This window comes from Gastrolobium bilobum, unplaced genomic scaffold, assembly GCF_033153095.1.
Source record: "Gastrolobium bilobum isolate Gb01-03AN ecotype WA unplaced genomic scaffold, APGP_CSIRO_Gbil_v1 utg6021, whole genome shotgun sequence".
In the NCBI taxonomy this organism is placed as follows: Eukaryota; Viridiplantae; Streptophyta; class Magnoliopsida; order Fabales; family Fabaceae; genus Gastrolobium; species Gastrolobium bilobum.
Window position 1 is genome coordinate 353,377 of NW_026899147.1, and position 13,031 is coordinate 366,407.

General features: G+C 32.5%; 1 protein-coding gene across 1 annotated transcript; it reads right to left on the reverse strand.

Moving 5' to 3' along the window:
- Positions 1–1,620: 1,620 nt before the first annotated feature.
- Positions 1,621–4,428, reverse strand: LOC133287666 (G-type lectin S-receptor-like serine/threonine-protein kinase SD2-2). Its single transcript, XM_061485322.1, has one exon. It carries the CDS (start codon positions 4,383–4,385, stop codon positions 1,824–1,826), a length of 2,562 nt encoding a protein of 853 aa, XP_061341306.1. The 5' UTR covers positions 4,386–4,428; the 3' UTR covers positions 1,621–1,823.
- Positions 4,429–13,031: the final 8,603 nt, after the last annotated feature.

Here is a 13,031-nt window from a genome sequence, read left to right on the forward strand (position 1 = left end):
ATAATTCATGTAGGAGAAAAGAGAGAAGTAAATGTTAAGGGGTCTTTTATATTTGGGGAATAAAAAATCAGAAAAATATTTCTGCATTATTGCAGATAAGTTATCTGTATTTACTTCCAAAACGACGTCGTTTTGGGATTAAAATATTAAAAAATAATTATAAAGACTATAATAACCCTGAAATGAATTAAAATTACAAAAACACCATGATTTCTGCCCTAAAACGACGTCGTATTGGACTTACTGCAGATAATTTATCTGCACTAACTGCAGAAAAAATGAAGTCATAAAAAATATATAAAAAGTAAAACATTTTGAATTTTCAATGTATTCATTAATTTATTTTTTATTCGATTCCTGATCAAGTATCCTTAAAATATTCATTAGCAAAACCCTTATTCTTTTTCCCAAGTGGGTTTTTAACAAAAAATATTATCTCCCCGTTCTAGCCTGAGAGAATACATGCAGGAAATTTACCAGCAGTAGTGAAAGCTAGCTTAGAAGAAAATCACTTAAACCAATTAGAGATAGATGAAAATTTTATTTTCATTAACTTAAGATTGAATAACATTTTGATTTGCAGGAAGAAATTTTAGCCAAAAGCTCTAGCATTTTGATTATAAGCATTTTTAAATTAAATAAGACAATACATACATGCACTTTAAATGTGCAGGGGTTACTGAACCTAGATACAGCCTGCAATAACCACTACTCTACATCTAGCTAGAATTGCATTTTTTTTTCTCCACTCCTGTTTTTCCTTCTTTAACCCTTAGATCTGGTGATCCATCACCAAAAAAGCACAGTAAACAAATCCAATGCTCCTTGTTAATCATCTTCTGCCATTAGTACATGAGATTCGTATGTTTTGGTTTTATGGCCTCCTTGGAGATATAGGGCAAAATTATCTTGAACTTTGCATTTTAATTCTTCAAGAACCTCATGTAATCCAAGTTTCAAAACTAGTAACACTAATTGTTTCTTTGCCAGATTTGGAATCCGCTTATGATGAACATCCAAAGACCATTTCACAAGACGAGGGTGCAGGAAAGTGATAGATGAGGATTCCTCCAGGTTCAAAACTAATAATATCAATCCAGCAGTGAGTGAAGTAGCTATTAATTCAGAAAAGATGATAAGAAATGAAAGTTATATTCAACGAAGGAATAACACCAATGACAACTTGAAACAACAAAAACAAGTTCTGGATAATTACTAGCATAGTTTGCCAAAGACCACATAACTTGCAACAGCATACAACTTATTGCAAATCTTGCAATAAGTCAAGCTTATGCTATTGCAAAATTCCATGCTGTAGCACGCAACTTAATAAAGCTGCAAAAAGATATGGAAAATTTTATAATTTCTAGCTTTTAGGTTAGCATGATTTACTAAGTGAAACGATCTTTTGCCATAATATCATAACCTCTTCAATTACATGTTCAAATATTTCTGTTTTCATCAGTTAGGTAGGATCAAAATTGAATCATGATGGTTGGTTTCGTCATAACTATGTTACATGTTAAACATAAAGTATGCTTAAAAGTGATCAAATGCACAAGAAATATAAAAATGTTTCATTTCACTAGAAAGAACAAAATTTGAAATTTGAAGCAGGGAAATCCACTCTTTCAAGTTTCAACATCCTAATTTCAAACAACCAAAAGCTGTCCAGCAAAGGCAACTAATTTACATCCACATCCAATGTTCTTTTTCTTTGTTTTTCCATCCCTCTCCTTAGAGAGAAAAAAAAAGGGAGGGAAGGGAGAGATGAGGTATACTAAATTAACAATGCTATAATCTGGACTAATACCAGAACTTTGTCATCGAACATTGACATTGACATTGACATCCAATGGGGAAAAAACATCCCCTATACATGATTCTGAATCAGCAGTTGACACTTCCAAGTTGCCACCAGATAAGCTACAACCAGTGGATACCCCATTTCCAGAATCAACCTTGACCCCATGAAATGACTCCCCAGTAACCAATGCTTGTAGCAACTTAGGTGGTGGAGGAATAGTCACCTCCACTAGCCCCTCTAACATTTTCACCACCATACCCATAGTAGGTCTCATTGCCTCATCATCCTGAATGCACCAAACTGCCACCAAAGCAGCCCTCCTAACCTCCTCAATGTTATATACATTTACAAGCTTCTTATCAATCACAGCAGTTACATTACCCTCTATTATCTGCTGTGCAGCCCATGGAGGAAAGAACCACTTCTCTCCCGTCTCACAACCACTCTCTCTACCACCATCAGATGGCGGTGCCTCCACATTCCGACGACCACTGAGTAGTTCTAGCAATGTCATTCCGTAGCTGTAAACATCAGCTTTGGTGGTAATTGTCACACCAGAAATCCACTCCGGAGCTACATATCCCCAAGTACCCCTCATGGTCGCCAACACCCTACTGAAGTCCCTGCCAATGAGCTTGGCTAATCCAAAATCGGAAACTTTTGCAGTGAAATCATTATCCAAAAGGATGTTTTCAGGTTTGATATCACAGTGGATAATGCAGCATCTACATTCCTCATGTAAATATGCTATCCCTTTGGCCGTTCCAATTGCTACCTGGAACCTAACATCCCAGCTCAAAGTTGGCCCTTCTTTGCGCAGATAAGCACTCAGGGCACCATTCTGCATGAACTCATAAACCAAAAGCCTATGAGAATTCTCAGAACAAAACCCTCTGAGCCTCACAAGATTAACATGCTGAATATTCCCAATTGTGGAAACCTCAGCCCTGAACTCTTTCTCTCCACCCCCTGGCCTCTCCAAACGCTTCACAGCAACAAGTGTAGAATCACTCAACTCCCCTTGAAACACCGTCCCAAACCCACCATGTCCAACTTTCTCCGAAAACCCTCGAGTCGCCAACTGAAGCTCCTTGTAAGAAAACAACTGCAAATTCAACACAGGAACAAACCCATCTCCCTCCATCCCCTTCTTCTTCAGCCTCCTCTTGAGCAACACCAACCATGTCACCATCACCACCACACCCAAAACTGCAACTGACCCAATAACAGCAGCACTCAAAGCCTTACTACTAAACCCCTTCTTCACAGACCCCACTCTTGGAACCCTAACAAAAAGCACCCCACCACCACCACCACCACCACCAGATCCCCCAAAAGCAGTTAAATTTTGAAAATCCAAAGGAGACCCATAAAAATTCTTGCAAAAACCACTCCCTTCATCAAAATCCAAACCAACACAAGCACAAGAATCCAAACATTTACGCTCACAAAAGCTTCTAGACTTGGCTCTAAAAGAACTAAAATTACCACCTTCAAACCCAACAACACCCAGATCTTCAAAACCATCACTTTCATCACAGGTTCCATCATCTTCACGGTGACAACCTAAGGAGTAATCACCAGAACCCCACCCATCACCATCCACAGGCTCAAAACCACGGACACACTCACAAAGCCTCGAGATTTCGCCACTGCAGACACCGAAGCTACCACACAAACCCCGAACCTGACAAACCCCATCAGGCTTGGACCAGAACATGTTCCACGAACCTACCTGCATCGCCCACGTGTACTGCCGAACCTGCCCATAATGCTCCACACGGAACAGCGTCGGCGGCTTCAACCCACTCTCCAACGGCCTCTCCGAGAACCCAAACGACGCCGTCGGAGAAAACGGGTCCTCGAAATCGAACCGGTAAATGTACGGTATCGTCATCTCCGGCACGTTGAGGAACGACCCGTTTGTCCAGTTCCCGGTTGACCAATACGAAACGGTGCCGTTGAAGACAAGCTCGAACTCACCGTAATCCGGTGGTTTCAGCCGCAGGGAATACAAACCAGGGGAAGGGTCCGTTTCGGTTCGCCAGGAAACAAGGGATCGGACCCGGGTCAGGTTCATTCCGGGTAACCACGTGTCAGTCGGGTAATCGAAGCTTTGCCACGAAACGTCGCCGTTTCCGGTGAGAAGAACGAGGTTCCCATTCTCAAGAAGCTTCAGCTCAACACCAACACCAAAATCAACACCCTTTGAGTCGTTGGTGTTGTTGGTTTGCCAAAGGATTGAACTTGATGATGGGTCAGTGAGGAGTAGCTGACCGGTTCGGGTGAGTTTGAGGGTTGAACCGGCGAGGTTGGTGATGGGTTTGTGGCGGTTCGCGACCCAGACGAAGTTTGGGGTTGGAAGAGAAGCGTAGCGTATCGCAAGGTACCAGTGAGGTTGGTTGGAACTCAAGTTGAAGAAACCCAATTCGAAGGTTCGGTTTTCGCTTAGAATGGTGGTGTCTCCTCTTATCACAATGGTGGTGTTGTTGTCATTTGAGGAGAGAGTGAAGGAAGAAGTAGAAGAAGCAGCACAAATAGTTACAATTACAGTTAGAAGAAAAGAAATGAGTGACATTATAGAGGTAATGAAGTTGCATCAAAATGAGAAGGAGAGTGAGAGATTGTGGTAATGGTTATCGTTGGAAGGAATGTAAGAAGTAGAAAGGAGAAGATGATCTTCCGACATATCTATGTTCCTCCAAAGTCCAAAATATTATTATTACAGCACATTTTATGTCGAAATTACCCTTCTACCAACATTTTTTTTTTGGCTTTTTGATGCACGTAAAGGAAAATTATATATTTTGTTTAATTCTTTTTATAATTAATTTATAGATTTATGAAAATTATGGGAAAGAAAATAAGTGCTTTTTTAAAAATTTAAATTTTAAATAAAAAATTATTAAGTTATATTTTTTTCTTATTTAAAATAATACGACTATATATATTTAAAAAAATAAATATTTTTCTAATAATTTATTAATCTAATGCAAAATTATATGTTCAAGTCTCAAGCATGCTTTTGTGTACATTTTACGGAGCGTGATACGCGATTGATACACAGATCGCGTATAAAATGATGCTATACTTAAATGCATATTATCATAACGTGTGCCTTGATAAATTATTCCAAAATAATTAAATTTATAAATGATTACACAATAGATATAAAAGCCAAAAACTTTGGGAGATGATCCTCTTTTATGTGTTATTTAACGTTAATATATCGAAAATCTTAACCATACAGAATGAATCAATAATAATAGGAAAAGAGAAAAAAATATTAAAATAAAATTATAAAATCATAATTATTCATTTGTATCCTCTTGCATTATATGATCATATAACAAAAAAAAAAAAAAAAACAATTCTTCTAGGGATTTTATCATACCTCATAAGATATAATTAATCCTAATCCTAACTATTGTGATATGACCTTTTCTTTTTTTGGTGAATATTGTTATATGACCTTTAAAAAAAGAGTACTTTACTCAAAACTTTTTGATAACATATATTACAATTTACAAGGCTATTTGACAATTAACGTTAAGTTTTTAAATTTTTAGCGTGTTTTTGCTGCCACATGGCACACGGTAAACATGCTAGGGAATTTTGAAAAGAAAAGAAAAACAGAGAGAGAAAGCAAAATGATGAGATAAAAATGAAAAACAGATCAATGAAATGAGGTAAAAAAAATTTAATTATTGCATTTTAATTAAATAATTACGTATTTATTGTTGTTTGGAATGACGTCCCTTTTGGGCGTCACATGTGACGCCCCACTGAGGTGTCTCTCATGAAGGGAAGATGCTCCAAGGAGGCGTCACATGTGACCAAAAAGGACGTCTCATGGTGTATCTATATATTCTCCCATTTCAGCATTTCACTCCTCATTCATTCACCTCTCTCTACCTCTCTCTAACCACGGTTCGTAGCGAAACTCTGCCAACTTAGGTAAGGTCGTAATACCTCCTATCTATGTATACGTTTAAATTACAGTGCTAGTTAGTAATACATGTTAGGATTGATCGTATATTAGAGACTTAGAACATTAGGATAGTCACTTAGAAATTTTGTATCATGCTATGAATGTTGTAATGATACTTCCCTTTTTTTGTTACGTAGTTATTATTATTAATATTTAATTATGCATTAGGGTTTAGCATATTAATTAATGATTTAGAAAATAGTAATAGCGACTTCGTAAATTTTGTATGTATGATGTTATTAATGCGGGAGTGTACTCATAATTTTGTAGTCAGTTAGGTGTGCTGATTAGTACATATTTATGAAGTTATTAGTGACCTAGGGTTAAGTATTATGTAAGTATGATATTATTTTTGTTCGATATTTTATTATTATTTAATTACAAATAAATGAATGTACTACGTATTGACATTATTTCATTAATTTTGATTCCAATAAAATAAATAACTGTATGCTTAATTTTTGTGATAATAAATTATGGCATTGCTTAATTAATTTGTAAATAAAATGGGGCATTACATGTGATTAATTTCAATGTTGTTTTATATGATATAGTTGAGGGTAATGGCTGATTCATCATCTTCATCGTGTTTTGCATCGAATGTAGACTTAACTTTTGCCGAATTCTCTGATGCAGTTCGCCAATGGTTGCATTGCCTTGGATACGTGTCGACTTTTTTTCACCTTCAAACATGACACCTCGTCGACCTTCTACCTTCCTACCATTGTAATATAACACAACACGAACAGAATCAGGACGGTGAACTCATTTTAAAATAGAATAAGAAATAAAATTCAAATACTAAATTAAAGAGAAGATATATGAAAAGTGAGAAAAGAGGTGTGAAGAGTGCATAGGGGGTGAGGGATTATATAGGGTGCACAATGTGACGTCCAAAAGTGGCGTCACATTGTGTAGTACATTTGTAATTATTTCTCAAACTGTCATAAATGCATAATTATTTAATTAAAATGCAATAAATAAATTTTTTTGCCTGAGCATTCAAATATTAATTTGAAAAGTTTAACGTTAACAGTGAAAGAACATGTTAATAGGTTTTGATGGAATGGAAGAAACTAAAAGAAAGAAAAAGAAAAAGTACATGTCGTGATCAGAATGTGTGAAATGAATATACTTCTTAATCTATATGTCATTAACTTAAAAAAATGTGATATTAGAAAATGATTGGTTTTATAAAATATTTGACAAACAATTAGGATTAGCAGGTTAGATAATCAAAATAATGTTGTTAATTGTATTAGAGATTGAATTAATCTAGTAATTGAGACGCTTTTATTTATAAACGAACAAATAAATTGAGCTCGAAATAAATAATTTTAAATAGTTTTTACATTTTTAAAAATTGCGTAAATTTATAGAAAGTAAAACAGTAGACAAATAGGGACTCCAAGCGTATTCAATGAGAGCTAATTGTAGCATAACCTATTAATCAATTCTCATATATGCGAGCTTAAAGTTTGAACCCAAATGTTCAAGACGAACACACCTAATTAACACAAGATAAACGTGTTTAGAATTTTTATTTTATTTTATTTTTTAACATACAGTTGAGGAAAGAGCACTTTACCAGATTTAAAGGCACGTACATGTTTAGAATTTCAACAAAGATTTACATGTTACTTGCTTAATTGTACACCAATACTGATATGACAGCATTATGAATTAAACACAAGATAACAAAATACTTGGTTCTTATCAAATGAATCAATTTCAAAGTCACTAACAGTTAATTACAAATAAGATCAAATAATTTATACAAGATAATAGGTTCAAATCTTACTATCATTATTCCATTTTGATAGACTTTGTCTACAATACATGGGTTCAAAAATCCACTTGAGACTCAGTCAATGAGTGTATTTAACCTGAGTTTAATTTTCATAAAATATATTTTTGAGAGAGACAAAGGACTTTAACTATAATTAAGCTTTGATTCAAGATTAATTTCATAACTACTCAAAAAGTTAAAACTTCTGAAGATACGGAAAATAAACTAGTCTTAAAAAAATAATTAAGATTGGTATATCAAAATAAAATAAAAAAATCGACCAAAGACAATTTATGGAGCCAAATTAATGCTCAAACAAAAATTAATATTTCATATATAAAAGGTATAATTGTATAAATACAACTTAATATCTTAAAAGCATACCTTTATTGAGCTCTTTTTTTCTTAAAAAAATAAAATAAATAGCTTGAGGCCCATTATAGTATCATGCAATGAGATAACCAGTTCGCTAATCATGACACATAACATATAAGAAGATTAGGGGGCGTTTGGAAGAAGATTATAAAGTCTCTTTTATTTCTTGAAAGAGAAAACTATTGATTTTTGCCTTGATTGACAACTCATAAATCTTAATTAACAATTTAGCTGTTTCCTGATAACGAGTACTTTCATTTTGGATGACTCGGATGGTTAAGTTATTTTTAGTGACTTGATATAATATCTCTTTTAGTTTAATATATAATTGGGATGATTTCATTCAAACAACTTTTTTAAAGCGAATCCTTTAACTGGTTGACATAGAATAATTTGAAATAATATAAATAATTTGTATATGAGATAAAGTTTCTTGCTCGGTTGAAAGAGAATCTTACCAAACAAAAAGAAATGTTTGGAAACAAAATTAACAGCTACAATTAATGCTGATATAGACATGGAATGATTTGTTGGTTTATACATAGGCAATTGCTTTCTCAATTTAACATGAAACAAAACAATTTATATATATATATATATATATATATATATATATATATATATCAATGTATGAGATTTATTTATATTTTTTCTCTCTCTTCAAATGTGTTTATAGTAAAATTATTTTATTTTATATTAATGAGAAAATCAATTTCCTTTATACATATCCTTAAAAGAATAATACTTTATTTACCTCATAATGTTTGGAATAATACATATATCAGAGTTTTTTAAATTGCATCAAAGAACCAATAAATATACCTCACTTGACAATATAAGCTTAGAAGATGATAAAAAATTATATTTAATTTCCATCAAATACAACTAAATCTCAATTTGCAATTAGTCCTATAACTGATTCAAAAAATTAAAATTTATGAGAATATTCAAATGACCGATTTATTTCAAAGAGTTAATTAGAATCAATATAAAAAAAATGAAAGAAATGGAAAACAATTTGCATGGTATGTCATGAGTTACATGATTGGATTAAAAATTAAAATTTAGTGACTGTTTGGTTTAAACAGTGATTTCCTGCCCGTATAATCAAACTTGAGAAGTTGCATGTATGTATTTTAATAACATTAACATGATTGGATTAAAAACCAAAGAAGAAACGCAAGGAGTGAAGGAAAACAAAGAAAAAAGAGTTATTTTGGGAAAAGACAAGTTGGAGAGAGTGAAATGGTGTGGTGGTGGCAGACAAGTGTTCTCAAATCCACTCATCAAGTTATCTGTTTTTAACGCAGGAAATAAAATAAAATAAAATTAAAATAAGGCTTTTGAAGAAAAAAAATGATATTCCTTCTAGGAAAACTAAATATCCTTTCCCATTTATTTATAATAAAAAATAAAATAAGAGAAAAGGGACCACTGAAACCTGTGAAAGCAACAAGTGACAGAATTGACAAGCACGCTAAATCAAACCAAGAACAACTAGGCCAAACAAGCGTCAGTAACTAATTGGATGCAATATGCATTAAATCAAATATCTGAATTTTAACCTTTCTTCACTGATTGTTGGGCTCAAAAACCTCTTGTGACTTATTCTGCATTATTTGGTGCAATTGCACATGTAAATTTGGAAGAATATGACAGTGTTACACTTAAAGATGGCAAAGTGGGTAGCCCGCCTCGTCCCGTCCCGCTCCACCTCGTCCTATTCCGTTATTAACTCGCTAAAAAATAAGTCAGCCCGTCCCGCTTTTGAAAGTGGGCTGAAAAACTCAGCCCAGCCCGTCCCGCCCCATTTGGCGGGTTGGGCGGGTTGACCCGTCAGCTCGAGCCTATTTTACACTGACCTGCCTATGCCCGCTATTAACCCGTCAAAAAATGAGCTCGCCCCGTTTCACTTTTCAGATGGATTGAAAAACTCAGCCTATCACATCCCGTTTAGCAAGTAGGACAGGTTGGCCTGCCGAGCCGAGAGCATTTTGCCATTTTTAGTGCGTGTTTGGATCCTCTTTTTTTAAAGCTAGAAGCTCCTTATAAGTATAAGCTAGGCCAAACAGGTTTTGGGAAAAGCTCTTATAACGAAAAGCTCTTTTTTTTATAATGAAGAAAAAAGCTGAAAACTAAAAGCTCCTAGGAGGAGCTTTTTTTAATCTCTTATCTGTTTTTCTTGAATTGTGTGTTTTTTTTTAATGAAGAGTGATAAAGATAGAGAGAGATAATTTTCTTGAAATATGTGATTTTAAGTCATTTTTAAGCTAAAACTTTTATATAATTTTCAAACAGCTTTTAGCTTCTTTTTTTAAGCTCTTTTTTTTAGCTTTAGCTTATAAGTAGCTTCTAGCTTAAAAATAAGAGGATCCAAACAGGCATATGAATGAACCCCACAACAATTTACAAAAAAAAAAAAAAAAATCAACCCCACAACACAACTTGCCTTGTTCTCCAAATCTTGTAGGCTGGAGCCTATGGAGCTTTCCAAATCTTGCAGTTGTACTATATTGTATAAATTTTTAATTTATCAAATAAATTATTTTTATTTCAATTGAAATAATTATAACTTAATATATTGGAATTGTTTAAAATCCTATTAGTCTTATTGTTTTGTTGAGTTTGATATTCTCATATTATACGAAGATAAAATTATCTCCTATACACATCAAGTGTGTGAAACCCATATGATTCCATGTAAAAAAGAGAAAAAAAAATATAATTTTCATACACTTTTATGTATATATAAGAGATAATTTTATCTCTTTTTAACATGAGGGATATTAAACCCTTGTTTTGTTTTTACTGTTACAAATTTTATGTTAATAAAATTGTTAACGAATACTTTCGTAATAATTTTAAAATAATGTAAAATTTACTTATTTTTAATTTGAATAAAATCTATAATCAATTGTAAATTATATTTTCTGTACCAAAAAGTTAAATAATGCCAAATGCGTAAAAAAAAAGTGGTTGAACAAACGAATTTGAAATTGATAAGGAGAATCTTGGCTCTCAAAAATAATAATCAATATTTAAAATTCAACAATGGAGTCTTAGACACCTTTTTATATGATGTCAACATTAAAGACTCCTAAAAGAAATAAATAGTTGATTACAAAACAATAAAAAGTAATATATGCCTAAAACAAGAAATAATTAAAATAAAAATATAAAATTATGATATTACTATTCAAAATAAAAATAAGCTTTAAAGGTCCAAAACAACGCATGCAAGCACACATAAACACTTCTAAGCCAATTTTAGGTGTATATTTTTGTACTAACTTTTACAAAAATATATGATAAACTTTATTACATTAAGTGTTTATCATGATTTGTATTAATATTTTAATTTAATTATAATATAGTGTTATAAAATATTAATGTACGTTAAAGTATCATAGTATAAAATTCAATTATAATACATTTATAAAATTAATTTTATTTGCAATTTCCACTTGGTGTATGCATCCTCCCTTACATGGACACGTGAATTTTTTTGAAATTTACGTGTCGGATACGTGTTCGACACGGACACGCTTCGACACGCTCGGACACGCGGTCAACATTTGGGGACACGCTCGGACACGTTTTTTTATTTTTTTTATTTTTTTAAATCTTAATTTTATTTTGTTAACTAAATATAAAAGAAATAATTTATAAATTAATTTTTTTCTGTTATAAAATTTGACATTAAAAATTAACAAACTACGAAAAATTATTTATATTTATATTTATGTTATGAAATTTAAATATTTAATTGATTATATGACTTATTATGGACTCTTATATGTATTAAATATAAATCATATTATATATATTAAAAATTTTATTTAATATCAAAACATATCCCAACGTGTTCAAATATGATATTTTTTAGAATTAACGTATCGACGTGTCGTGTCCCGTGTCCGTGCATTATAGTATGCATCTAAGTTCAAGCCCGAGAAGTCCAACTTAACCAACAACTCCAGAAGGCCATTCTTAGATTATAGTCCTTATGGTAAAGAAGTCAACGAATTCAGATTTTGACTTTGACTATTTTGTTTTCTCATATTTGCTGGCTATGGAATGTGCTTGTAGGGTAAAGTCTTACAAAGGAATATTAATGTCTTATGGCTGCTCATTCCAGCTTTGCCAATAGTTGAAAGGTTGGATTAAGCAATGACTTTGGATTTCACTCAGCATTTTTTTCCAAAGTTTTGCCCCCACATTGTTTTGAGCAAAATTGGTTTCAATGATAATAATCTCTACTCACAAGAAGAAAACTTTGCTGTTATTTGGCATGCTTATTAATCAATTATAATTTTATGATCAAAACATCATCATGAGGTTTATCCTTGACATTGCTACTCTCTATCTTTACCTTTTTTTCTTAACCAATCAAAGAGATGTCATCATATCTCCGGAAAAATTCACTTACCAAAGTTAAATAAAAAATATAGTTCACCTAATTACATTTATTTTATCCACTCTTTTACTGTACTTTTTTTAATTGCATTTATTCTATCTATTCCTTCCACTTTTTTTTTACTGTACTTTATTTAATTGCATTTATTCTATCTATTTCTTTATGATTAGTGTGATATGAGTATCATTTGTAAGGAATACTGATAAAGATTTATTCGTGTGCTAGAGTCTACAACGCTAGTAGCTAATGTTTATTACTCCAATGAGGGATTATTTAGTCTTGCTTTTATACATCACAATTCTGTTTAGAACAATTTTCTTATTTAATATGTTATGATAGTCAACCAAGGTAGGCAGAGTAGGGAAGTCAACAGTAGAAAACATGCAATGAAGGAAAACGTTTCTATCATTCCATGACAAATAATTTAAGGGTAAAGTATTCCAAAAAAAAAAAAAAATTAAGGGTAAAGGTGATATCTTCCATTGTTGTTAAAATCTCGATTTATCACTACGATTTTATGTTTTTATGATTTTTTTTCGTCAAAACGATTTTACTAATATTTCAAACGCTTTTATGTTTTTACGATTTTTTTACTTTACGATTTTACGTTTTACGATTTTTTAAATCCCTTCCGATTTTACTTAAGATCTCG

What these genes read in the sequence shown, in the direction of transcription:
- LOC133287666 (XM_061485322.1), bottom strand. Translation starts at nt 4,385, where the DNA reads ATGTCACTCATTTCTTTTCTTCTAACTGTAATTGTAACTATTTGTGCT.